Source organism: Diprion similis, chromosome 4, assembly GCF_021155765.1.
Source record: "Diprion similis isolate iyDipSimi1 chromosome 4, iyDipSimi1.1, whole genome shotgun sequence".
In the NCBI taxonomy this organism is placed as follows: Eukaryota; Metazoa; Arthropoda; class Insecta; order Hymenoptera; family Diprionidae; genus Diprion; species Diprion similis.
In genome coordinates this window covers 12,216,202-12,241,759 of record NC_060108.1, presented here as the reverse complement: position 1 = coordinate 12,241,759, position 25,558 = coordinate 12,216,202, and the positions used below count along the sequence as shown (strand labels likewise).

The 25,558-nt window shown below is 37.4% G+C and overlaps 3 protein-coding genes across 3 annotated transcripts in view; all 3 read right to left on the bottom strand.

Moving 5' to 3' along the window:
- LOC124405496 overlaps window positions 1–1,822 on the bottom strand; it is a 117,449-nt gene extending 115,627 nt beyond the window's left edge. Inside the window, exon 1 of the mRNA XM_046880437.1 lies at window positions 1,494–1,822. Coding sequence (XP_046736393.1) covers window positions 1,494–1,822 — 329 coding nt within the window. The remainder of the gene's footprint in view (window positions 1–1,493) is intronic.
- Window positions 1,823–4,200: 2,378 nt separating this feature from the next.
- Window positions 4,201–24,579, bottom strand: LOC124405208 (von Willebrand factor A domain-containing protein 8). The gene is made up of 19 exons (XM_046879908.1): window positions 24,278–24,579; window positions 23,666–23,746; window positions 23,138–23,547; window positions 22,906–23,070; window positions 12,527–12,685; window positions 11,689–11,928; window positions 11,370–11,579; window positions 10,746–10,906; window positions 10,352–10,634; window positions 9,225–9,926; window positions 8,553–8,933; window positions 8,221–8,372; window positions 7,616–8,045; window positions 6,174–6,931; window positions 5,642–5,952; window positions 5,304–5,555; window positions 4,815–5,209; window positions 4,483–4,721; window positions 4,201–4,331 (listed from the first exon to the last, which is right to left on the bottom strand). The coding sequence occupies exons 1-19, from the start codon at window positions 24,387–24,389 to the stop codon at window positions 4,220–4,222; spliced, it is 5,553 nt and encodes a 1,850-aa protein (XP_046735864.1). The 5' UTR covers window positions 24,390–24,579; the 3' UTR covers window positions 4,201–4,219.
- Window positions 18,215–19,245, bottom strand: LOC124405209. Its single transcript, XM_046879909.1, has one exon. The coding sequence runs from the start codon at window positions 19,209–19,211 to the stop codon at window positions 18,258–18,260; it is 954 nt and encodes a 317-aa protein (XP_046735865.1). The 5' UTR covers window positions 19,212–19,245; the 3' UTR covers window positions 18,215–18,257.
- Window positions 24,580–25,558: the final 979 nt, after the last annotated feature.

The window sequence follows — 25,558 nt, the reverse complement described above, 5'->3', positions numbered from 1 at the left end:
ACAGGGTGAAGAAACGAGTAATTTTAACTATTATCTGGAGGAAATATACACACATTTGCCACTCTTCGACAACTCTGATTTAAATCATCAGGTCATCCCCAAAAAAAAAAAAACGGTTACAGTGTTTACAAACAAAATCTCGCTCCAAATTTCGTCTATAATTACGGGACAGGAAACCCAGAGGCAGACTGATTCGTTATTATATTTATAGATATACCCTGGGTTATAAAATTTCGAAATACTGTCTGCGTCATAAGTCCAAAATTATCCGTTTCGAACTTTATTAGTTTCAAGGGATTGACGCATAAGCTTCTTGGAGTAAGATCATCCGTTTAATCTGACACAAATCTGATGCATGAAGTGTATATACATAATAAATTGACCGATTTATTATTGAACGAAGAGAGATAAAAGATTTTAGATGTTCAGCTTTCAATTGGTCGAAAGTTACATCAACAAAAATCAAAAGCCTGGATAGATTTGTAGAGAAAATAGGTTAATTCTCCACCAATTCGGATAGATCTAGTTCTAGCGCAAGGATTCTCTCGAAAATCAGTAGGGATAGAACATATGTTTAGACTCCCACCCTCTCATCCTTAAAGCGTGTAATAAAAGATGCAGTGAATGAACTGAAACAGCTGTAGAGTAAAGTGGGCAATCGAAACGAACGAGAGTAGCGTATAATGTAAACGAAAAATCAGTGAACGAATACGACGTGTGATAATGAAGCTGAAATTTAGCAGCTGGTGAGAAACAGTCTGTAAGCAAGCATGTAAATTTTTCACAAGTCTAAGGATAATGCAGCGCAGTTCGTTGCGTGTAATTTTGTAAAAGTATCAACTTTAGGGATATCTAGCAAGATCAAATTATTTGTTTTCATTGCCTTAGTGTAACGAAGGTGAAAAATTTTCACTAGATACTAACTCTGGCTAATAGGTTTATGAGCAAAAACCATTTAATAAAATATCTAGACATATTATTTATGCCAATGGCGGTGAAGACAAATGAAACACGTCTCTACCGTGGAACAGAAATGTATCAATACAACTTCGAATAACACAAGATAAAACATATAAACGATTCAACAAAAGGTTCTATAATTAAAACGTTCACATTGATTAAACTCTGCTATTCTTTGGTCTAATTTTACTCGGTTTCCAGATCCCAAAAAATTGTCTAAAAACCATTTAAGAAATCTCGTATAATAATAGTACAGTCACAACTCGCGAATGTAATTTGCTTCGATTTGTTTTAATCAACTAGTATAGACACCGTTCGTCCATTCGTGTTCACTGTCATTGACCCGCCTAACATTAGTGAGGATTTTTCGAAGCATTTTTCAACTCGTCTAAACTCTGAGTTCAAGTCCACCTTACACCACTCGACGAATCCTCGAATTCTCCACAAAAAATGACTTGAGTAAATATCGGTATCTTCGTTTACTGACAGCTGTCATTGCCAAGAGCCAAGAAACACCTAGAACTCAAGTTTACCTGCGATGCTCACCCCGCGTCGTCAGGGATCCGCGGTTGGCGTGAGGGCAAGGGCGATCCTGAGGGCAGTCGCACTCGCATTCACGCGGGGCGGCGGTGCCGGCTGGTCGAGTCCTCCGCACCCTCACCAGGACCGGATGCACCGGACAGGGTTGAACCTGGCAGCCACAGACTATCGTCCGAGGGCCGCCCCGCGATTTCCGACCCCCGCCTCGCTTAGCGCGTTGGTCCACGTGCAGTTGACACGGCTGCGACGGGCATCCGCAACACGCGGCGCTGCGACGCCCGCCCCCCTTTGCTCCCTGCACGCGTCGCCACATCCGATCCATTCGACGATCAGCGCGCGACTAACGCAGCGCATCCCGCCAATCCCCGCAACGCGGCGCTAGTCGTGCGATAGCGAAAAAGCTTGCAGAATTTGCCGAGTTTGCAGAGAAGCAAGCGGAAAGAGCCTTCGACAATCGCAACACGCGGTACTGTGATGCGATGAGAATCATCTGCCACTAGGCGCACTTTGTTATTTCGATACCGCCAAGGAAAAGTAGCTCGATTCAGATTTTTTACGAAAAGTAGTTAGTTCGGGTTTTCGTTGCATGTTTTGATTTTCATTATAAAAAGTAGTATGTTCGTTGAATTTAAGCGAATGATATTTTTAGTTTGCGACGATTCATTATTCTTTGACTAAGTACTGTGAAATATAAAAACGATGTATTGAAGTCATTTAGACTACCGCAAACCGTACAAATGTTCGGAATACCCTTATTGCACTAATCGAAACATGATAGTATTACAAAGCGTAAAATCGACGGTTTTACCCCCCTTTCAAATGATCGAGTAGTCATCACAGATAAAAGACATTTGATTGTTCTTTTGTCACAAAATGAATGAGGTTGCTGCGTCAACCAGTATTATTGTAAAAACAGTCCTGTTTCAGACGTTATAAACTAGAACCACGTATTACCATTAAAAGCATATTCTTCCAATCATTTAATTTTCGCATTTTATTGATTCGCTAATTAAGTTCACGAAACGCGAGTCCGTTTTCATAGTTTTCGTTGGGATATCCGAAACGTTCTAGTTCTTGCGGTAATAATTTAAACGTGCTAGTTTTTGTAGGAAGTCTGAAATATGCTACTTTTCGTAAGAGGCGTCAATTTATACATCGAACAAATGTGACTCTGCGTTTTGTCAACCGAATTGATAAATGAACCTAAGGTTTGGGTCATAGGGGCGTTGTAAGCTTCTAAAACAGTCCAAAAGCGAGACGTCAAAATTCTAAATTGTCGAAGTTCAGACTGATTGTTATATTGAGTGATCGAAACTCACGACATAGATATGTGAAGGTTGATAACATTTGGAGTTTTGGTCATCATAGACTTCGATCTATTCGTAGTTCCTGATTATTCGGAATTTCGATCAATCCGGAGTTTAGATCATTGATGTAATGGGCAGTCTGAACTAGAGAAAATTAGGAATTTTTGACGGTACCCAAGAAACAAAATAGTTCACATATAGCAACGCGAACGTCTCGAACGTCAGTTCTACCTAAGACTATCAGTTCTACAGGATTCTACCAACAGTTTTGTAGTTCAATAAATAATATACTACATACGTACAGATGTTTAATAAAAATTTATGTATGCGTTATATGCCGAAGGTTGACTTTGTTCGGGGTTTCGACTAAAACACCTTACATTTCGCACTTCCACCCTTTTTTCATTTACAAACACGATGGAGCAACACATTATATTTAAACTACATACCTATCTAACGACATGACATGAGACCCTATTACATAAAAATCATATAAAAACCAAAGTGTTGCTCTACTGCACTGATTACAAAAACCACTGGGAAGGCGAAAAATAAGATATTTTCAGCCAGAAACTCCTAAAAGATCAACTACGCATGCATAAATTTTTATTTAACATCAACATAGTCGCTAAAACGTAATTGAACGGATGGTCAAGACTAGAAGACATTCCGCAAAATTCAAACCTTCTTTTCGTGTTATTTCGTGAGTGATATAACGATATTGTATCAGTTATATTCATTCACTTATACTCATTTTCCACGTTATTTCCACACAGTATAGAGATTCAATTAGTTGCATCTAAAAAAATGTCCTTTTACACTTTTCTACAAATGCATATGTACGTTAAGAATGTTTCATTTGAATTCAAGTGATATATGTGATAAATTAAATTCAACGTTGAAATTGCAAATCTGAATTTCAAATTGATTCAGTTAAACGTTCACATTTGTAGTTTAATCCAATCATAGAGCTTTTAGGAAACCAGTAGTTTCTTTAGGTATCAAGCAACAATTGCAACTAGTACCTACACTAATAAGTAACCACAGGCACTCCATTATTTCTTATTGAATACACTATTACTCAATTTATTTATTTTGTTCATATGTATCGCAAAGAGATGAAAATTATTGAACTGATAAGTCAAAATTACTATGCATCGCGAGGACTGATATTGTTTAAACGACTATCATGCTTCTTCGGGACATTTTTGGATCTTTAGGCAGCGTGGATTACGTTATGTATTAGAAATACCTCAAAATTGATGTTGAATACGTTATTGCGGACGTGGCCTTGCAAAAATACAGTTTTCTGTACAGTATACACGCGTTAGGTATAACAAGTTAGCATTATGTACAGTATATTCATATCAACAAGATAATAAATTATAAATGATAACGTACTGATAAACATTTTATCGGACTGTGCTCAGCACAGAAGCAGCAAATATCTGTTGTAATATTTTGGGTATGTTCTTCAAATCCATGCAGATGAACGCCTTGCCAGAGGGCAACTTTTGCGTCAACCTGAAATTAATATACCATAAGTACATATGCAAATGTGTATCTCAAGGGTCTAAAAAATATTGCCGGAGCATAGTAAAAAAAAAGAACAGAAAACAAATTATATCGGAAGTGGCAGCTCTACATACTGCAGTTAATTTTACTAAAATCGAACCTTGTAGCTTGGTCTCCCAAAGAACCAATGAAAATAGCGTAAGCATTTATGTCAGTATTAGACGTCAGAACTTTGGAAAATCTTTCAGGTCGAATGCCATATCGTTCTAAATTTGCATCTGAAAAGACGACAACGATGGATTCATCCGAATCCTCTTTTGCCAGGGATGATATGGCGTGCTGTGTTGCTTCCAACGTGTGATCACCGGACGTGCAAAATTGAGAATGTGCATGCATTGTCTGAAACATGAGAAAACCACAATAAATTATGTTGATAAAGCCCTATTTTCGTATCCTTACGGTATCTTCTCTAAATGAAAATATTTTACTCACCTTAATCACCTCAAGTCGCTGTTTATTATCTGTTGGTGGTTGAGTATGATGAACAAAAGTGATATGATAATCGTCTCCAGAGTGTCCAATGATGTCATACTGGAATTTCCCTTCGTACCCATCAAAGGCCTCCATGACCATGATACAAGCCTCCATTTCTCGGTCGAGTCTACCATCGTAGCTGTTGAATCTGTACATACTACCAGAAACGTCGACAATTAGTTTCAATCTCTTTGGCTTTAGTTGTGGGGCTCCAATTTCAGGTTCTTTTTCAGCTCTCCGTCTATATATGGTCCTTTCTCCTGTCAATCCTTCAATCAATTTAGTGTCATCCAATTCACCTGACGTCTGGTGTCTGCACCACTGACGCTCATTGCTCTTTGCCTGCAGACTTCCTAAAATTGTATAAGAACCATAATTGGAGTGAATAATTCGATTCATGATACGTCCTCTTCCATTTCAGTATTTTACACATCAAATCAAACTTACCCAGAATCACCCTGAGTGCTTTCACTTCCTTATGAACGGCGTTGCTGAACTGACTGTAAATATTGTGGTCATATTCACTCATTCGAATATCTTTCAACCGCTGCTTGAACGCTCTAAGTCCCATTTCACGGGCAGCCTTCTTTACATGCTCAGGCACTGCGTTTTTCTCTTCATCACTCAGCTGATGCACGGTATGTCCAGCATCCAGGCGATAAGGGCCACCTTTTCCACCGAGTCCAGCCGTATCTCTACCTAAAGAATTCATAACATGCGAATAGATAATGATTAGCTCATCATCTGCAATTGAAAATAAAACTGAATCGCGAATAAACACTTACCTCCGGTTCCACCAGCCCAAGTATTGCCACCAACATGTGGTTCATTTTTGTCATCAAGTTTTCCGTGCTTCGGTCCACTCACATCCAGCCCAGAGTCTCTCTGCTTTGTGATTTGTAGGTATTCACCGTCGCTGCCAACCATCTTTTTCCATTCACCCAGTGATTTCTCAGTGTTAATCAACGACGTTTCCCACAGTCTGATACAACCACCAGCATCTATCGTGACCAGGCCTTGGTTCGAAGTAGGTGCTGCGTAAACTGGCAAGTTGGTAGTATAGAGCCACTGAGTTACTGCGGATACTTTAGCTGGCCTTTAAGAAAAGGAGATTCAATCAGGAAGAGAGGAAAGTTGCAGAAACTAATAAATTCACTAAGGCCCATTTCTTTGATGCTGAAGATATAATGAAATGTCAGGAATTAAAATTTCTCTGAATTTTTTAAATTTCAAATTCCCGAGGCTCGAATAAGTTTTGTCTCGCTACTAAAATATATTATGTTGCACTTCGGTTTTGTACAACAATATCTCACGTACTCTGGTATCGGTATGTAACGAAGTTTGCGAAGTCCAACGTCAACGACCTCGAGATAGCCGGTAATTCCAGGCTGTTTTTTTCCTCCGGGTAGTACGTCTAAGGGCACTTGTTCAGACGAGACTGTTTTGATTATTTGACCACCACTAGACACAATGGGTGGTGAGAATCCCCTGACACGTCCATTCCGAGGCCAATAATAAATCTCGTTTGAGCTATCCAACTCTGGAAATCCAACAGCGATCGTTGCATAGGTTGTATCAGTCGCCAACAATCTATTGGGGGATTCTATCTTCTGCTGTAAAGCTTCACTGAGTATACTGTCCCCAATTTTTTCAGAGCTTCCACCAAGCAGCCACCCTATTTTTTGACCGTCAAAACCAGTCAAGTCGACGTCTTTGAGCACGTTTGGACACGGCAATGATTCGGAGGTTTTTTCTAGCACATATTTTCCACTTGAAGTATCTTGAACTAGCCATTTTCCAGGTGACGACAAAACGATTGAGTCTATGTTGAATGGCAGGGTGATCAAGTACGCACTCATCGTTTTCAAGTCGACGACTTCAAGCTTATTTCCGTTAGCGGCAAAGAGGACTAATTTATCGTCAGAACGCACTAAATCTGTCTTGAGCTTCCAGCTCGAATTTCCACCGCTTCCCAAAGCTCGAGAGAAAGTGTCACCCGCAGACTCGAGGAAGGATGATAATTGCAACGTACGGACTGCTCCACTCTCAGGATTCACAGATAGAATGGAATTAGACTGTAAAATCCAGAATAAAAATATTAAGTGAAGAACCATCTAGATTGAAATTACGGGTGATTAGCACCAATGGCATATCAAATTTCCTGATACTTCCTGCCAAAAATATTACTGTTTGTCAGGGTACATTTAAACTACTTTTGCCTAACAAACTCACTTTTATTGTGCAAATTCAAAAAATTGTATGCACAATATCCTTATTTTAAGCTGAAGTATTAAACCTTTTTTAAATTTAATTTAATTTTGCCCATGCTCTGTTATGTAACGAATCAATGAACATTCGTAATTCTTACTTCAAAAAAATATATCAGTATTTCCGTTGAATAATATTATATCTAGCCATTAGTTCAATTCAGGAATATGTATTGAACAGTGTGAGTCGATTCAACTATTTTATAATTGACAAAATTTTACATTTTATTCATTGAACAAACAAAAACGCAAGTTCAATTTACGTACATACATCATACACGCTTAGTTGTACGCATTGGTTTTCCACATAGTATGTACATACTGACTACAATATTTTCCTCGGAGCGGTATTGACGGAAGAAATTATAAAAATTTGAGCAACTGTGTGCTTATTACCTGACATTTAAGGGATTTACAAAAGTTCCCTGAAACTACTTGCCACGTTAAAATTCTCTTAAGTAAGATCAATAGAACGCCTTAGTTAGTACTTACAGTTTCTTCGTGCACCAAAATGTTTCCAGAGTTGTCAGCTGTCATTGTGAACTGCGGCCTGTTGCCCCGAGCCGGACTGATCAACCCCTGTATCGAAATTTCGTCAATTTTTTCCGATTGCGGAGTCATACTAAATATGGAGAGAGGATTCGCTGTGAGAACGTATATTGTATCATCGGAAGAATCCCCTTTTATTCCTGGGCTGATGGCCAAAGCAGCGACGGTCGCTGTCTCGCTTAGTGGAATGATCCAGTAGCTTTGAAGTTCCGTAAACCACGCTGACCGTGCCTCGATTCGATCAAATACGTGATTTCTTCTAACAGGGAAGGATGGAGCTTTATATTTGACGAGGCGCTCTTGAACGGCAAGGGTTTTCGGCCGATTAACAATGCTCCAACTTCCCGCAAAGTTTATTCCTGGGAGGGATATTCTGTGGAGGAAAAGGAGAGTGAGCTAGAGGCTTAATGATGTTTAAAAATGTTTATTGCTTACTGTTATTACTATTCTAATAGTTATAAATTACAAAATTACTTTTCTACAGAATTAATATTAACCGTATCAATTTATCTGACATTCATCACCTCGTAAGTAAATGACAATCTTACTCTTTAGCTAACGCCACATTCTTCGCACTGGTGCCTAGCGGTATCCCATGCTTGTGTAAAACTGAAACAAGGGTGTCAAAAACTTCCTGGGTGTATCTGTCAAAGTCGAACACGTTCCTCACCACAGTACCCAGTGATTCATTTGGGAATTTCTGTAATAAATAACAGATTCCAACATCCAAGATCCTCTTAAATTATTTGCAATTTACTTTGAGAACTCTGTTCAAATACGTATCAAGACAGATATAAAATTCTACATAAAAATAACTAGAAATAATAAATTATTCTTGACAAAATTCCAATAGTTACGAGAAATGAATAAAGATTCATACCTGTAAGTGTTTAACAATGTTGACTACCTCCCTTGTAGAGTACGGATACGAAACCAGTCCTTGATCAGCCATGCTTCTGAGTTCACCGAAGGCTTTGACTAGTTTCTGAATCACCTTGTCATCAACGTCTGGCCCGTACTTCTTTAGGAGTTGTATTTCGCTTTCAATACTAGGATTGTCAACAGAGTGTGTGCTGAAGAGATCTCCAAGAGCGCCAAAAAAGTCATTTCCCAAGAATGGAAATCCCGGGCGATTAGCTAACACTATCATACGGAAATCTGGATGCATTCGTATAATTTTCTCTGATGGATTATCCGCTGAAAGAGGTGGCACGATCCGGCGACCATCTGATAAAATCATCTCACCGGACTCAACCAATGTCTGTTGAATGAAGCAAAATTTGCAATGATCGGCTTTTAGAAAGTCATGAGTATAATTTATACAAAATATTTTTCTTTCAACTTTCCTGGAATTTTTGAACTTTTCTGACTAAATTTATCTACATTTCCAACGATTTCGATTATATTCAGACATAATATGCAATAAACATGTTTGAATGAATGAAAAATAGTAATTATAAGATACGACATTGAGAAGTTTGAGGTTTTATTAGAATTTTCTAACTTTCACTATTTTTGTAGACAAAATTGTACAGAGAGAAAATACGCATACCTTCAAAATGCACGTCACGTGAGTCGGAGCCTTATCTGCTTCATCGACAACGAGCACGTGCCCAAGTTTGACAGCCTGAACAAGCGGCGAATCTTCGTAAACAACAACACCGTCCTTGACCATGGGCTGAAGTGTTAAAGTTTGAACAGTAGTATCCCTGTGAAGCTGAATATACTCCCTTGGTCTGTTCATCAACTGTAGAAGTCGGTCAATGATCTTATTTTTACCGACACCCTGGTTACCCACAAGGAGTATATTTTCGCCAAGTGTAAAATCCTGAAGCAGATGCTCAAGCAGTGCTACGTGCTGCGGAACATCGTAAAAAAGGACATCCGGAACCTTGGTTAAAGCTTCAGTTTTGTACCTCTGCACTGTTGTCTCGCCAATTTTGACAACATCGCCAATAATTTCACACTTAGCAGTGAGAGAATGTGTATCTTTTTTCGAGGCTTGAATACCAACAGCAGCTAGACTATCTTCTAAGGCCTGTTTCGGTATTGCTGGTAAAAAACGAGCCAAACAAGCCCTCTGCACTGCGTCGTAAGCATTGTCGTCACGGAATTTTTGCATTCTATTCGCTATTCTGAGCAGCTGTCGGGTGCTGAGCGAACTAGCCAGAGACTGCAGTGTTGGATCTGACGAAGATCTTAAATTGTGCGTTAGCTTGATAACGTCAAGCAGTGGTTTACTGCTCGTGCCGTACTGAAAGATAATATTGAATTGCTTACAGGATGGAGATTTTAAATTTGTCAGGAATGAACTTGATAAACCGGTTCAAAAGCTAAATGTCATGTAAAAAAGAATCTGTTAAATTGTGACAAGTAAAACACAGTAATGTAGAACTAGTAAATTAGGTCGTAGGGGAATATAAAACACAGTATAGGACAAAAACAGAACTACGAAACACGTATTTTCGAACCTATTTTAGTAATTTCCTGAAGCTTTCTAATAAATTGGTATGTCGATTTCTTGTGAAGTCAAAAACTGTGTACACTCCGAGAAATAATTTCTCAGAGGTAGCTTGGACACTACTTTCTGAATTTGTTCAGCTCCTGAACTCTAATTGACACTTGATTTTGTGGATAGAAGATAAGTTATAGGATAATGCATAATAATCTCATACATACTTTTGCTTCTATTATATGGATTTCTTCAGATTCGCCTAACGGCCGCATTTCGTGGAACAAAAACAAACTGAGCAGCTCGGAGTTTAGCCACTGACCAGCGGCGGTGTTGAGTACAGGGGGTTCGGCTAATGCAATTATTCTAAAAGAAGGATGGATTTTGAATATTCCCGACTTGGCGAGTTCCTCATCAGATTTTTGCTCATCTTTCTTCACCTCCTCATAGCGATCGGCCCTGATCAATCGCTTACCATCATGCAGTTGAAGCTCTCGGTCGTGAACGAGCCTGAAACCAAAAATAAAATTCTGCTCAATCCTGCTTGCCTTCGAAAAAAAAACGATGTTACGACTAAGCACCTGCAACGTCTTTTATCAGTTCAAGCTGTTTACTACTCACCTATACACAACAGCTAACGTGCTCGGATGTATTCTATGAATTCCATCGAGGATGGCCAACTTTCCATCTAGAGCTGCCTGAACTAATGGAGAATCAATCCATACAGTGTCGCCATTAGGCAGTGTAGTCCGTTGTTGGATGAGATCCCTAGAAGTCATATCCTGAGAAAATATTTATCATTTTCAACCTGAAACGGTAGTTTTTGCTGCTGAATAAAATTCCATCTCGTTACTATGCTGATGTGAAAGATTTTACATGACCTAAGCATTGTTTTGTATTTTTTGCTAGTTACATATGCCCTGGATCATTGTTTTTGTAAATCTAGATTTTAAGTCAATCAGAAATATCTTAAATTGGTCTATATGATAATAGATTGAAGAATATAGATTGTGTAATCAAAAATCTAATCGTGTTTCGGGTCTCTTACCCAAAATAAGCGTGATAACGTAAAAATTTGAATTAATCAACAAAGTTCAGAGCAAACTAAGTAGGCTCTGGAATATTTCTAATATATCGGTTGTTAAAGGAAAACAAGTGGTGAGAATTTTGGGCAACATTTAAACATGTGAACATTATTAGCAAATTCGATCAAGTGATGACGATGAAAAGTTATAAACTTCTTGCCTGATAAAGTACAATGGGTTCGATTTGATATCCCAAAATTTGTGCCAGTCTTTTCACTGTTGTAGATTTTCCGCAACCCTTCGGCCCTATGAGGCAGAAATCAGTGGCTAAGTGCGACCGCATCATTTCAGCTAAGAGGTTGCTTTGGTAGTTTGTTTCGACAAAGTCGGATTGAGTGTCAACTACATTCTTTGCAGAGCCTGCTGGGACCTGCAACGAAATATGAGGCATTAATGAAATTGTTCTAAACAAAAATGATGACCAATCTTTTATAACAACAAATATATAACGAAACGAGACAATAAATTATACGACTTACCTCGAAAGTCAACTCTGAGGAGTGGTTTTTCTCTACACTAATTTGAGCAGAACTGTGACTTGTAATATCGGAGTTGAGAATTCGCAGATTTGTCGACCTCTTCTTAGCAGTCGACGAGTCCAGTATACCAAAAGTCTTCAGAATATCTTCTACGGCATCTCTGCCTTCTTTTCCAAGAAAGAGTTTGTAGGGATAAAGACTGTAGAAAGCATCGTATGGTTCGAGAACCGGAAAACTATTCTGCAGGAATTAGAATTCAAATAGGCGAATCTTGTTTATTTGTTGTCTAAGATTCGAAAATTTCGCGATCAACAGTGGAAACAGCAATGAGTAAGGAATTGTGTGAATTTTAATTCCACACATTGATTCGAAATCATGATTTCCATGAATTTATAAAATGGCATTCAGTAATCTTAACGATGTTGAGATTAGTAACGTTAACGTAACGACAGATCATGGAATAAATGATTATACAGTTTTAGAACGACTTTCAAGGAGTTGACTTTTCAAAATATGAACATAATGTTTTCTCTGTTATGATTAGTTGAATTTCAGACAATCCTAAGGCTGCGAAGTAACGATTTTCCCAAACATGCATTGTTAAAGTAACGTTATCAACTTCAACCTCATTAATTATACCAAATTTGTATGATTTTTGGTGAAATTGCAAATCTGCAACCCAAAAAATCTTTGAAATCTAGTTTATAAAATTTCAAACAAATCTTTTCAAGCGTCTACTTCAAAATAAGTGTTGAAAGGTAAAAAAACAAAATGTTAATTGCGATGGAAATTGCTATCAGAGACATACATCCGGACTAGACTGGACGTAATTACTCACCAAAATTTTAGCTACGGCCGAAAGATTGTCTAATGGAAAATCTGGAAGCCCAAGATTGACGGCATCGTCGGTGACGAGTGCATGGCAGCATGACAAAAGCTGCGACAATATTGCACTATCGACTTCCGGAGCGATCGCCTTTAACGTATCCAACTGATCCTGTAATTCGAAACATGTTAACTGCATTTTTCAAGTATAATTGATTAATTACGCTAAATAGTTACTTATACTATATATTCCCGTAATTCCAACAATGTTCAAACCATTATTGACCCTCATTCTACTAGAACTTTGTAGCAACTATATAAAAATACAATTTTTTTCAGTGCAATTTGAAATGATCGAAGATGAAATCGAATGAGTTAGAAACGGTATTAGAATAGTTTTCACCGAGTTCGTGACTCCGTGTGTGGAATGCTGCTGGCGAGCGTTGAAAACGATAATAATCTGAGGTGATTAACATCAAGAGGTTTCCAGGTAAAGTGGAAGAGCTTTTAGCAAAGTACCGATCCGCACGCAATCCCACCGGAATGCCTCCGATTCAAATCGCGAAGTTTCAATTGGACCACATACAGTCCACATACTGTGCAAATTCCCACCTTTAAACAAATGGAGTGCATTTCACGAAATTGCTGAAAATTTGCTCTGCAAAGTATGCTGCAGTGACCAAAAATGATTAAAATGCCACGATTTTAGAATCCTGCAGTTTTCGTCTTCGTATTCACGTTCCTCATTCCAGACTTCCACTTATAAATCAATTCAAATGATAGTTTTTTTTTCACACTTAATTTTCGGTACGCAAGCATTAAGTTAACAATACGATCAAGTGTATGTTGCATCGTGACGCCAGATTGATTCGATGAATTTTTGTTTTAAATATATTAGATTAAAGCTCAGTTTACAAAAAGAGACTGCAATAAATTTAAGAGTTCGTATCAGGCATGTATCTATATGATACAGAATTTGTGTCGTGCATCAATGAAACGAATTGGCAATTAAAAACTTTTTAAGTTTCTTCTGTGCACTGAACTATAAGAGGTAGGTACGTATATTATAATGACTTATATTCAGCATAAAGTTATTTATTCTTTCCTTTGGTATCACTATTATTATTATTACTATTATCATGTAAATAATTTCAAGTTACTGAGTGGATGAACAAAGTTTTAAAACTATTTTAAAAGGGAAATGGAGATAAAAATATGTCACCCTAGAAACAAGGTTGGAAGTTGAACGCGTTTAGCAATTGGAAAGTGTACTAGACTCTGACCTGCTGTACATATTTTCTACTTAGAAACAATGAGGACAATTTGTACCTTGAATCACGCGACATGTAGCTGAGCAAAGACACGTAGAGTAATAATTTTCTTGAGATATAGGCAGAAGTAGAAAATCTAGTTCCGCAGACTTTAGAATTCTGAAATTATGACATCCAACGCCGGAATTACCATACTGGGATATTTTATAATATCTACCAGCAATCCCAGTGGAAATGAGAAAACGTGACTAGAGCGTCAATTTCAAGACGACAAAAAATGAGAAAATGCGATTTGCTATGAGCTTTGAACGGGGTTAATTTATTCCGGGGACATCTTATCACGCACGACGAAGACGTTGTGACCTATGAAAAAAGGTAATGAAAAATATAGAGGAAAAAAAGAAGTGAAAAGCAACATTATCATAAGCTAAGCGAAGACGACGGGCCTCCGGGTGTCGGTCGTCGGATAACAATTTATCCTGAATTTACGTCATCACGGTATGGCCAAGTTCTACAGCGCATTATCCCTTCTAATTTTATCTTTTACTTTTTTCCACCTCACACTATATTATTACCTGCGAAAAGATACTGTCGCGAAGCAGAGGACAGAGATTAGAACAATAATTTCAAAGCAGCCGATTATCTTCTCGTTGCTAATAAATAATAAGTTTACAATATGATCGCAATGTTCAAGAAAATTGAAATACGAAGTAAGTAACGTTAACGTGAAGAAAAATGAGGGAAAAAATTATTATTACGCAATTTCAGAAGGACGTTTATCAGGAGTTGGCTTTTACAAAATAAGAGTATTTTCTCTTTATCATGGTTTATTAAATTTCAGACATCCCTAAAGTCTATTGTCAATTGTGATCACAGGAAATAGCTAATTTAGAATATGAATAACGGAAATTTGGACGAAAAGTTGTTTGATCATAAAATTCGAATTTTAAATGCGAAAGTAAAAACTATGGAAACGAAAATCGCGTATTCTTCAGACTAAATTCTGTTACGAAAGGGGCGGGGTTGAAATTCCGAGTTTGAAAAGTTCCGTGAGCGCAAAATTTCGAATTTTTCCGTGGCGAAACTTAAAATTAAATAAATTAAAATATAAAAAGTAGAAACATCGAAATTTCGATATTTTTATGTTTGGGATCCTGGTAATTCCAATTTTCGGTTTTTGTGATTTTTTACAGTCACTCGTTGAGTAATCTACACCGTGTTAGAATATTTTAATTTTTCGGAATTTCACTCAATCAAAACTTTATTTTTCAGGATTTTTCTCTATCGGAACCTTACTTTTCAGAACTTTGCTCTATCGTAATTCAAATTTTTAACTTAAAATTTTGTTATTTCACAAAAGTTTGATTTCTCTGCTTCAAGTTTCGCCACAAAATAATTCTGAATCAATCCTTTCGGAGCTTTTCAAATTCGGAACTTCCACCCCACCCCTTACAAAAAAAGATGATCACACAGCAGATAGATTCAAAACAAATTACTCAAGCTAAATGCAAAACAAGATTATAAAATTGACAACACTACCAAACAAGTGAGAAAATAATATCTACAAAATTAAAAGCCAGCAAAGTTCGAACTTGAGGACTCTTGCTTAACATTTCACACATGGAGTCCTAGACTCAAGGAACTGCGAGAGAAAGCTTTTATCTTGTCTAAATATTTCTGTCTATTATTTTCCAAACTGCCAATTGCAGTTTTTATTTGAATAAAAAAAAAAAAACACTAAATCGTAAGCTCAAAACTGAGCCATCTATTACTTTTCGCGTGGTAGCGAGCGATCCGAGCAAAAGAAGGAAAAGTAGCGACAAACGTTGCGTGAGAATTCGGTCTTTAACTCGTCCGCTGCAGCAGTGCGTGGGACGTACCTAACTCGTGATATATTGGTTTCACTGCTTCGACGTTGCTATGAGAATAAAATATATAAATACACACGTAGCTTTCCACTTTGGGTCACGAAGAAAACTGGAAAGCTTTAGGCAATAACAGCGGCAGCTGCAGGGTGAATTGTCAAAAAAAAAAAACAAAAAAAAAACGCATTTTCACATCCTTGTGATTATTCCGCAAGTGAAAGAGACTCCGATTTCATCTGATTCCTTCTATAACAAGTCGAAAATGGAATTGATCTACTCCCGTTAAACTTATATCTTTTACCCTGACATTGCAGGGTGCAGGTTTCGTGGATATAAATAAACTTGACGTGTTTGCGATTCGATTGGGTACTCGGAGTACTTTAATCCCAAAAATTGTACGTTTTCTGATAAAGGTCTTTTGAAAATACGAGTCTAAACGGATGATTTTTATTTCGTTAAAATAGAATTTAGTCGTCTTGGCAATATGTTTTTAGGAAGAAATTATTTCAAACTTGTAATTTAGATGAAACGTAGTTTAACGAAAAATAAAAGAAAAACATTGGATGCATATTTTTAAATAACTAATGAAATTGTATATATAGTATATTTATAACAGTACCGAAATTGAAAAATGATAAAAAGTTACGGTGTCTTCCTTAGAAAATCATGACAAATACTTAAATTGAAAGTGTGTAGGAGTGACAAGATCTCGGGTAATCAACTCAGAATGTTCAAAATTTTTTGTGTTCTACTAAACACGAAAAAGATACGCAAGATTACCGTTTGTTCAAAGCATATGCCGGTTAAGCTTCGGCGTTTAAAATCAATTATTGATTCGTGGCAATTATTAATTAGCAGATATAGGGCTAGAAATACATGTATCTAGTCGATAAAACGATACGTCCAACTTCCGTCCCAGATTACACGTTCATTTCTGCGAATAGAAGTACACGTTGTGAACAAGTTAGAAAAGTGATTAGTCTGAAAGGTTTGTCAAAAGAAGAAGGTAAAAGCGCCTGTCGACTTTAGAATTAAACAATATAATCAGACCAGGTTTAATTTATATTCAAACGATTCTTTATCCACTGCAGGCAACATCGTCATGTATTATAAATACCGCTGCAAGTATTTATTGCAGAAATGAGAAATTATACGCGCGCGTCAAAAAATCAATTTTAGGTATATTTTTCACTTTACTCCGGCAATTCTGACACATTTATAAGAAAAATTGAACGCTTGGTTGGCTTTCAATGAGTTTTAGGTTGCGTGAAGTTGAATAAGAACTTCAACTTTTCGAATCAATAATTTTTCACGTATTTTATTAGGAAATGTTTGCAGATTTGTAAAGATTCATCAAAATCATCATGCATTAGGCTACGAAGATTTACCGTAAAAATTCAGAAAACAAAAAACACGAAAATTACAAAGCAGATGCGAGATGTAGACTCGCTTTTCAATCATGATTCATTTCAAATCACTTTAAAGTTCATTCGATTTCTTTCAGTATAAATTATTTTGTTGAGTAAACTATTCCACGTACGATTGTAATCCCACAAACTTTTTTTTTATTATTTTGGTATCAATTGAAAAATAAGCGGGATTTAACTTGCAATTAACGAAAATAAATTTGTTTCAGTGAATTCGTGAAAAATAGTTTTACCAAAAAAATAATTCATTATGAAATGAAACCGCAGGATTCTAGATACTAGATTTTGATCTAATTTAAAACGATTAGGAATAATAAATCGATATCAAATCTCCAGTTTCTAATTTTAATTTTTTGTTTCTCGACTTTTCAGGTAAATCATCTCAACTTCCGAATACATAAATTTGACAAATTCTTCATGTTCACCTATCTCGTAATTGAATCGTCAAAAAGTTATCAAACTTATCCTCTTCACCAACCTTCTTAACAACTAAAGTGTACGATATATGAGTATAAATTTACCTTAACAAAGATTCTAACGAAATCTGGAATGATGTAACCGCAACGCATCGTGGACGTTTAATTGATAAAAAAAAAAACTTAAAACATAAAGCGTGACGCGTCGCAATTACGGTATCCTCTTCGCACAAACGACGAACATAACGGTGTACATAATTGACTTTTGGTTCAGTTTCTCAGTCTATAATAACAGGGTATTTAAATGTGCCGGAAGTATAGCTTTAACTATGAATCCCCCGAAGCGTAGCCAGAGAACGAGATAAAGAAGCCATAGCCATACAAAGCGAGAGAGAGAGAGAGAGAGAGAGAGAGAGAGAGAAAGAGAGAAAGTAGAGTCGATATACATTCCCCGCAGGATATCCACGCCGATCACGAAGGCTTCGAGCATATTCCTGCGAGTGGGTTACAAAGTGTATCAAGTTTCTTCAAACTCGAGGCTTATTCGACACTGTAATCAAGTACGTATATCAAACAGCCAAAACTGTAGCAAAACTTTCCGTTTGGTTGTAAAGATGTGTAAAGAAAATGAATTAATCCGCGACACAAAAACTTTCTCTGATATTGCAAGTGATCGATGTCTCTCCTTATACTCTCCTATTCATTATCGCCACTATCATCACTATCCTTAAGCCTCTTCTTAGCGACTAAAAGAAATTAACAAAGTCAAGACTCTTGTCCGGGCCTCCGCTGCTCGTAAAGAGACTCAATTGACGAGAGAATTTTCTCGCTCGGTGACAAAGTCGGCATGAATATATGAAGCTGCGGTTTCTTAGGCGGAGACCATAAGCTCTGCTTATTCTGAGCCTCCCCTTCAACCGGCATCGACTCCTCGATATTCTTCCTCGCAGCGGTCGTCAGACGGTCGACAAAGTAGGACCGAACAACCGGGACTTCCGGTCCTGGAGGCGGGCAGATTTCCCGCCGACAGTTGTCCCGGGGAACCGGATTTGCCGCTCCGATTTTGATCCTGTCTCCAGCCTCCTCGGCGTTCGTTCGAAGCGTGTAATTCTGCACGAGGATCCTCTCCTTCGGTATGACGGCCGAGCTGCCTCGTCTGCGAGCCGCAACTTCCGGCGAACTTTTTCGCGTCTCGTTCCTCCGATAATCGCCACCGCGTCCTGACAGATCGAGCCACTGCAGGACACGCTCGGACAGCGAGTTATCCTGAATTTCCGGCAGCCGAAGACCGCTTTCCGGATCTCCAAGGACCGTGCAGGCCGAGTCGATCCGCTTCTTCCGGTTCTCGGTGCCTCTTGAAACTCTGGATGACTTCGGATCCTGGAAATCGGAAGTCGCACTCTGTTCCTCGTCCTTTGGCAGGAGCAAATTAGGCTCTGAACATGGCGTCGATGGTACATCATTCCGGTTGACGACCACTCGCAGCTTCACCAGACACTCCCGGAGGTCGTTCACTTCCGGGAAGTAATCCTCGTCACGGTAATTCACGCTACTTGATGTCGTCGGACGGGAACGTTGACGGGGCCGCAGACTCGCGTGGCTCTGCACCAGAGGATCGTCCGGTGATAATATCGCGTGACGAACCCCGTCCACCCAAACTGTTCGGACGGAGATCGGTCGCTCTGAGGATGACCAGATGGCAGGCATTCTTAAGGACATTTCATCCTCGGTGTTGGTTGATAAAAGCCGAAGGTGAGATGAACCTGATTTGCTTTGTGGGGGGAGTTTCGTTGTCTGGAAATGTCTTTGGTTTTGGTTTGATTATAGAATATAAGGAGGACGATTTTTCTGGTCTGTTTTTGGTAGTTCCAAATTCTTATTTGAGAAGACACGGTATGAGATTTAAAATAAAATGTCCATATCTATTTATCTGTGTATACTGAATTCTTGATCTCTGAATTTTCTTGTTTTTTTTTTTTTTTTTTTTTTTTTTGAAAAACTAAACGTCGGACACCAGTGAGGTTAAATAATATCTTCAACAATCAAATTCTCCAACAATTTCATATGTTTTGAGAATCATTGTCTGATTTTTCCCCTTTTGACTGTTGTATTGGACGAGAATAATGTTACACGAATCTTAATGAAAAGAGACGTTGGCCAACTTTTTATCACTTTGAGAGGGTTTATCGTTTTCTTTCAGGTTTAAAACTCCGCGCCCCCTCGTGAAATTTGTACGACCGTGTCGAGGTTGAAGACAACAAATTTCTGAATTTTTTCATACTTTTTATACATTTCCGAGTCTTCATCGGCAGCTTAGAAAAAAGTACTTATTAAACACAAAGCTTATAACCATGAATTCCACAAAAACCATTAAAAACGAATATCGCCTTCTTACGTCTTAATTAGATTCGTATTTATTCATATTTCAAACGTGTTTTATGTTTCGATTTTTGTTTTCCATCAAATTGCACGGATTCGTATAACAGCATTGAATTCAAAAAGAGAACGCTATCGCTCCCCCCTTTTCTCAAAACAACTTTGTTCTTTGCTGCGTCATCACTGTGAGGAATTTCAGAAACCTGCTGCTGCATACGCGTATAAAATGCCGACTAAAAAAAAAAGAAAAAAAAAAAAGCAAAAGAAACCAAAACCATAGAATGAAAAAGAAGAAGATAAATTTAGCAATTTAAAAAGTTTATAAAAAAAAAACAAAAATAACAAACAAATAAATAACAACACTCAAGGCTCGTGTATCGACTCAATTTACGCGCTTTTCTACGCCAGTAAACGGAACTTGATATTATACTAATGTCGTCAGACAACGACGGCGGAGGAACTGAAGAGACGATGTCATACCGCGAGGAGATCCCTCCGTCGCGACGACGGTTACCGGGAGACACGCGATCACGGCCGCGACGTCTGTGACCGTCGCTCTGCCTCGGGATCGGCTTATGTACTTTCCGACAACCGCCCCCAATGGGGTATGTTAAACCCCCCTACCCTCCCCTACCTTCGGTCCAACCTACCGTAACCCTAGTTTCCCCTTCGCCTTATCTTCGTCCCCTACCAGAGCTTCAATTCTCCCGATTCCCCCGGACGGAAGTACAAGAAATCGCACGAGAACGAAGGTTGAAAAGTTTACACACCGCTCAGAGGGGATGATCAGTGATCGCTCTTCGAAAAGAAAAATTAAGCGTTGAATGTAGTTGAATCTATATATAATATATATATATATATATATATACATATATCAACCACGGTTACCATTGATTTTGGATTGTGAAATTTCCTAACTTTTCCAACTTTTCCATGTCCAGAATTGTCATTTTTTCAGACTCTCTTTGTGTCTATAAAGTTTAAATAATTAACGAAATCATTCAGGTTCAAACGAGCTTCGTTTCATGCTTCATTTCATGATCGTAGAAAAAATTCCGCAACGGTTGTTAATGAGAATAATTATTTCAAATTTTTCTTTCATCTGATCAGTTTTTTTTTTTTTTTTTTTTGTTTTTTTTTTTTTTTTTAAATCATTATTTTACTCACGCTCATTTATTACACTTTACCGACAGTCTTCTTCGCTACAGGTATTCTGATAATATGTCGGGAAAGGACTTTTGTCAGTTGACAAAAGGACAACAGTTCAGTTACAGAGTTGTAAATTAAAAAATGATCCGGCAATTCAGATCACGACGGGGTACGAAATAAAGTTATTATGAGACTGTTATACTTGATGTGACGCGTACAGGTTTTTAAGTATTGTGCCGTCGTTGGCGTGCCTGAAACTCCGAGGGCAGGGTAGAGGGTTGAAAAATAACACCTGTCGCCTACCGACAGCATATAATTACTTGATTGTTATACCCACTAAGCTGCAACGATTGTCCCTCTTGAAACGTGCGATAAAAGTTGACAATACATTGATTTTCAACATTATTTTTTCCATTAGAATGACGGAATTTCAATTTGACATCAGAGAATTATCAACTGAATATTATAATGGATTTAAATAGTAGAGATGAAAATTTATGACAGATATAATTCCAAGATGCGAATTTGATTGGAATACTACTGGAGGATAAATTTGGCGAGAGATATTTATAACCATCTGTATACAATTGTAGATAACGCATTCGTGTTTCCTAGATATTAGCTGCTAATGAGAGTTATTTTCAAGGGGCTTTTGTGCTTGATGGAATTGGGTAATATAGTTGATTGAGATTTCTACAATTCTAGGACTTCAAGTCGCGATTGCGAATAAAGTAAACGAACTTTTAATGAAATTGCTTGGCTCCTTATAGTATGCTGATCCCTAAAGTTATTCACAGACTGTATGTATACATATACGAACGCTATTTAAACAAATCCCATTTTCTTCGTAGCAATTAGTCAACTTTTCCAATTACATTCCGGCTGATATTCAAATCGCTCTTTCACGTTCGTAAATGATAAATAGTATGCAGTAAAGTTAATCAACGGACATCGCGATTCACGCCCAGAATAAAATAGTTGCTTCAATTTTGGGATACAGCTTTTACTATTTATCATATTTTTCATTGTAAAATTTGATTCTTTTCACATTTTTTTTACCCTTGTATACTAATAGGTGCTCAATACTACAGAGTAATTATCCCGATATAACTTAAATTATTATTGTTATAAATAAATCGTGAACATTGAAGGAATAATTCATTTTCGTGAAAGTTACCGTTCAACACATAAACATGTTTTATGTAAATTATAGGTTTTTGGGGTCGCTAATCACGAATCTGAAATGCGACTTTAAAAATTCAGCATAACGAATCCAATCAACGACCTCGAAGACTCCTGCATAGAGTTTTGTGACCCGATTCGATCAAATTTGGAATTTTCCTCCGCCATATTGGATCCATCATCTTAAATGTTGAAAACCTGATTGCAGATTCGTAATCAGTGACCCCAAAAACCATAGAATATTATCTAGTTTTGAAAGTTGACTCGGCACAACGCTGTGTGACTAAACGAGTCAAGCGATGTACATTGTGTTTTGCCATTTTCATAATTCGTGTAAAACACACTCTTTCTTCTGCCACTGTATTATGTCCTTTTACACATTTATACAATCTCAATCGTTTTATCAATGTAAATTGTCGTTCCAAGTAATTTGAAATTTTTAATACAAAGTAAAACTACAAAATTAAGGAATTAGAATGATTCAAATTTTTTAAACTAGAAAACAAAGCTTTTACAAATAAGAAAGTTGACAAAGTTCCAAACGTTTTAATCATTCGGCATATAACCAAGTGTGAAAAATAAAAAATTTTACCATATAAGTAATTCCTTCACTACTTCTAGTCGAAAAAAAAATACGTAACGCAATTTGGCAAAATGTTAAGAGCTTCGAGTCAGAATAAGTAAAAAATTCAATAAAAAAACTTACCTTAAATGAAGTTTGAGGAATGTGTCGAGCTTGGAATCGTGATCTTAGCGGTGGATCAAGGGGATGTCCAGGATATCGAGAGGAAGGTAAGCCAAGAGCGACGACTCGAAAGTCTTCGCTGACACGCACAAGTCTCCAAGAATCCAATTCCTCTTTAGTATGATTCTACGCAAATAATTGACACGTCTTAGATCCTCGCGCGAAAAATGCTCACATGAGATGGTGGATTTACCTGCAGAAGCTTATCGTACCGCGAAGCAGGGACCAGAAATCTGCCATCTTCTAAGTGCATCTCGCGATTCTCAAGCAGATTATTCAAAACTGGAAGCACATTTCTTTCAGCCTTTTCCACACCCTCCAAAATTAGGACTCTGCCGTTAACTGCGGCTCTTACTGCTCCCTGATCCTTGTAGTTGGCAGTCCCGCGCTCGATTTCTCTGCGCTGTTTCAGGTCTGCTTCCGTTGTGTCTCGAGATAAAGATATGAACTCGGCCTCTCTTCCCGTCAGCTCCAGGTACGCCAGGGCCAAGGTGCGTCTTTTTGGGCCTGGACCACCGACCAAAAATATGTCTTGTCCCAACAGGTCCTTTTGAAGCATCCATTTCAGATGTCGTAATTCTTCTTGACTCGATTCTCCAATTACTGAGTAAACCAGACAGAAAAAATGAAAATTTATTTTCAATTCATTTATTTCTTCAAACTTCAAGGATGAAAATAATTCACTCTTAACAAATGTTATGTACAAATTAGTTGAACTTACAATATTTTCGTGGAACGTACTCAGGATTTAAACTAGGTTTCACTTGCTTGGAAACATGTCCAATAGTCACGACGGTATTTCCTAGAACAAGAAAATGAGTCATGAAAATAAATTATGAAAACTAGGTAACCATTTTACTACACGGTAGTATCCTTTTGATTGGATTAACAATGAACATTATCAAGCAATTATTAGAAATTGGAATTAATTTTCCAAAGCAGAAAGATTATGATGTAAATTTTGGGGCCAATTGCAACGTTGAATCATGCGTGTCAGGATATGTAACGTTGATCGTCTGCTGATTGCCAATGTGACTAACATGTTGTATATTGATTACACAGGCCTGGGATTTATATTCATTAATTTTATTTCTTAATAAAAAAAATTTCAAAAATCTGTAAACACGCATATCTTGCATAATAAAATTAAATCTCCATGTGCTGTAAAAATAATTAGCGCTATATTTTAATTCAAAATATCTAAATACATGAATACCTGAAAAAATTATCATTATTTTAAAGGAAAATTAAAAGTTATATTTCGCAGGCCTGTGTTATCAGTTAACCCCCATTCTATAAACGAAACAAACGATGAATTATTAACTAAACTTACCGGATTTACAGCGAATAAAAGACGCGAGGTTATGATCAATGTTTCTGGTTCGATCGAGGACTCTATTTAGTGCCGACACACGACGATGACAGATTAACCTTGATCTGAACATCTTGGCATATCCTAAATCTGTTGTAACCCTAATACGACTTGTTGCGTAATGTCGATTATCAGAAAACTTACTCCTTACAATTAGACTAATATTGGCGGTCGACAATCACCGAAAACTGTTTCACAATAGTGGTATTACGATATGATATAACCTCCTCGTGCACATCACCGAGCAAACACGCTAAATCATCATTGCCTTTAGAGATGGACTAGATTTGTTTCTACTCTTTCTCATCAAGTCCGATATAATGTAGCCATACTAGTCCGAAGGTCACCGAATTCGAACAACATGAAGATTCCGTCTAACGAAACTAATCGCTGCCCCGCTTAGAAACATCTTTTAGCACAGATTAGAATCAGAATTCACAATATGAATCAGATGGTGAATGATTGCATAGCAGTTACACGCATGCTGCTATTACGCAATGACAGTTGAATATCGTGTCGCCATCTTTGAACATTTGATCGAACTACAAGCCTAGGTTTTAAAATTTTAAAGATACGAGAAAATAACAAAAAGAATCGATCCTGAAAATCGAATAATTATATTTGTTACTCCGATTCTGAGAATCGATAGATCGGTTTAAAATAGCATCGATTCTAAATAATCGGAATAATATTTATAAAACAAATGAGCTGAAATTGAAAATAATAAACGTTATGTAGTACTATAACAAGAATTTTTCTTCGCTGCGATTTAGTAATAGTGTGCTTATTATTGACTACAATAGTACTAATATTCGGTCTACTATTGTTGGCAACAAATAAGCTGAATTTTGAAGTTTTCTTTTGCATTCTCCACGTAATCAGATAACATGAATAGTAAATGACTTTGTTTTATGAATTATGAGAGACGGTTGTTATTTATTAGAATATTTGATTTCAATACAAAATACAAACCAGATATAACATTATATCTTTGTAGGAATTTGTTCTTGACGACTCATTAAGTCATAATTAACCGATTCGTATATAAAAAAAATCGATTCGGTGGTAATCGAAACTTTGAAAAATGGAATAATAGTCGATTAATCCATAACGCCACAAAGATCGATTCTTCAAGAATCGTCGAACATGATAACTCGAAACTTCAACTGTTTCGGTCAGCGGTTTTCAAATAGGAATACGAAGGTGCTGAATTGAGTTGAAATTAGAACAAGTGGATAAAAA

Bases quoted from the DNA above. Each gene is read 5' to 3' on its own strand.
- LOC124405209 (XM_046879909.1), bottom strand. From the start codon at position 19,211: ATGTCCTTAAGAATGCCTGCCATCTGGTCATCCTCAGAGCGACCGATC.
- LOC124405208 (XM_046879908.1), bottom strand. From the start codon at position 24,389: ATGTTCAGATCAAGGTTAATCTGTCATCGTCGTGTGTCGGCACTAAAT. The intron at 23,747-24,277 runs GTAAGTTTAGTT...TTCTTGTTCTAG, and splicing joins TTTTATTCGCTGTAAATCCG to GAAATACCGTCGTGACTATT. The intron at 6,932-7,615 runs GTAAGTACTAAC...TGGATTTTACAG, and splicing joins TTTTGGTGCACGAAGAAACT to TCTAATTCCATTCTATCTGT.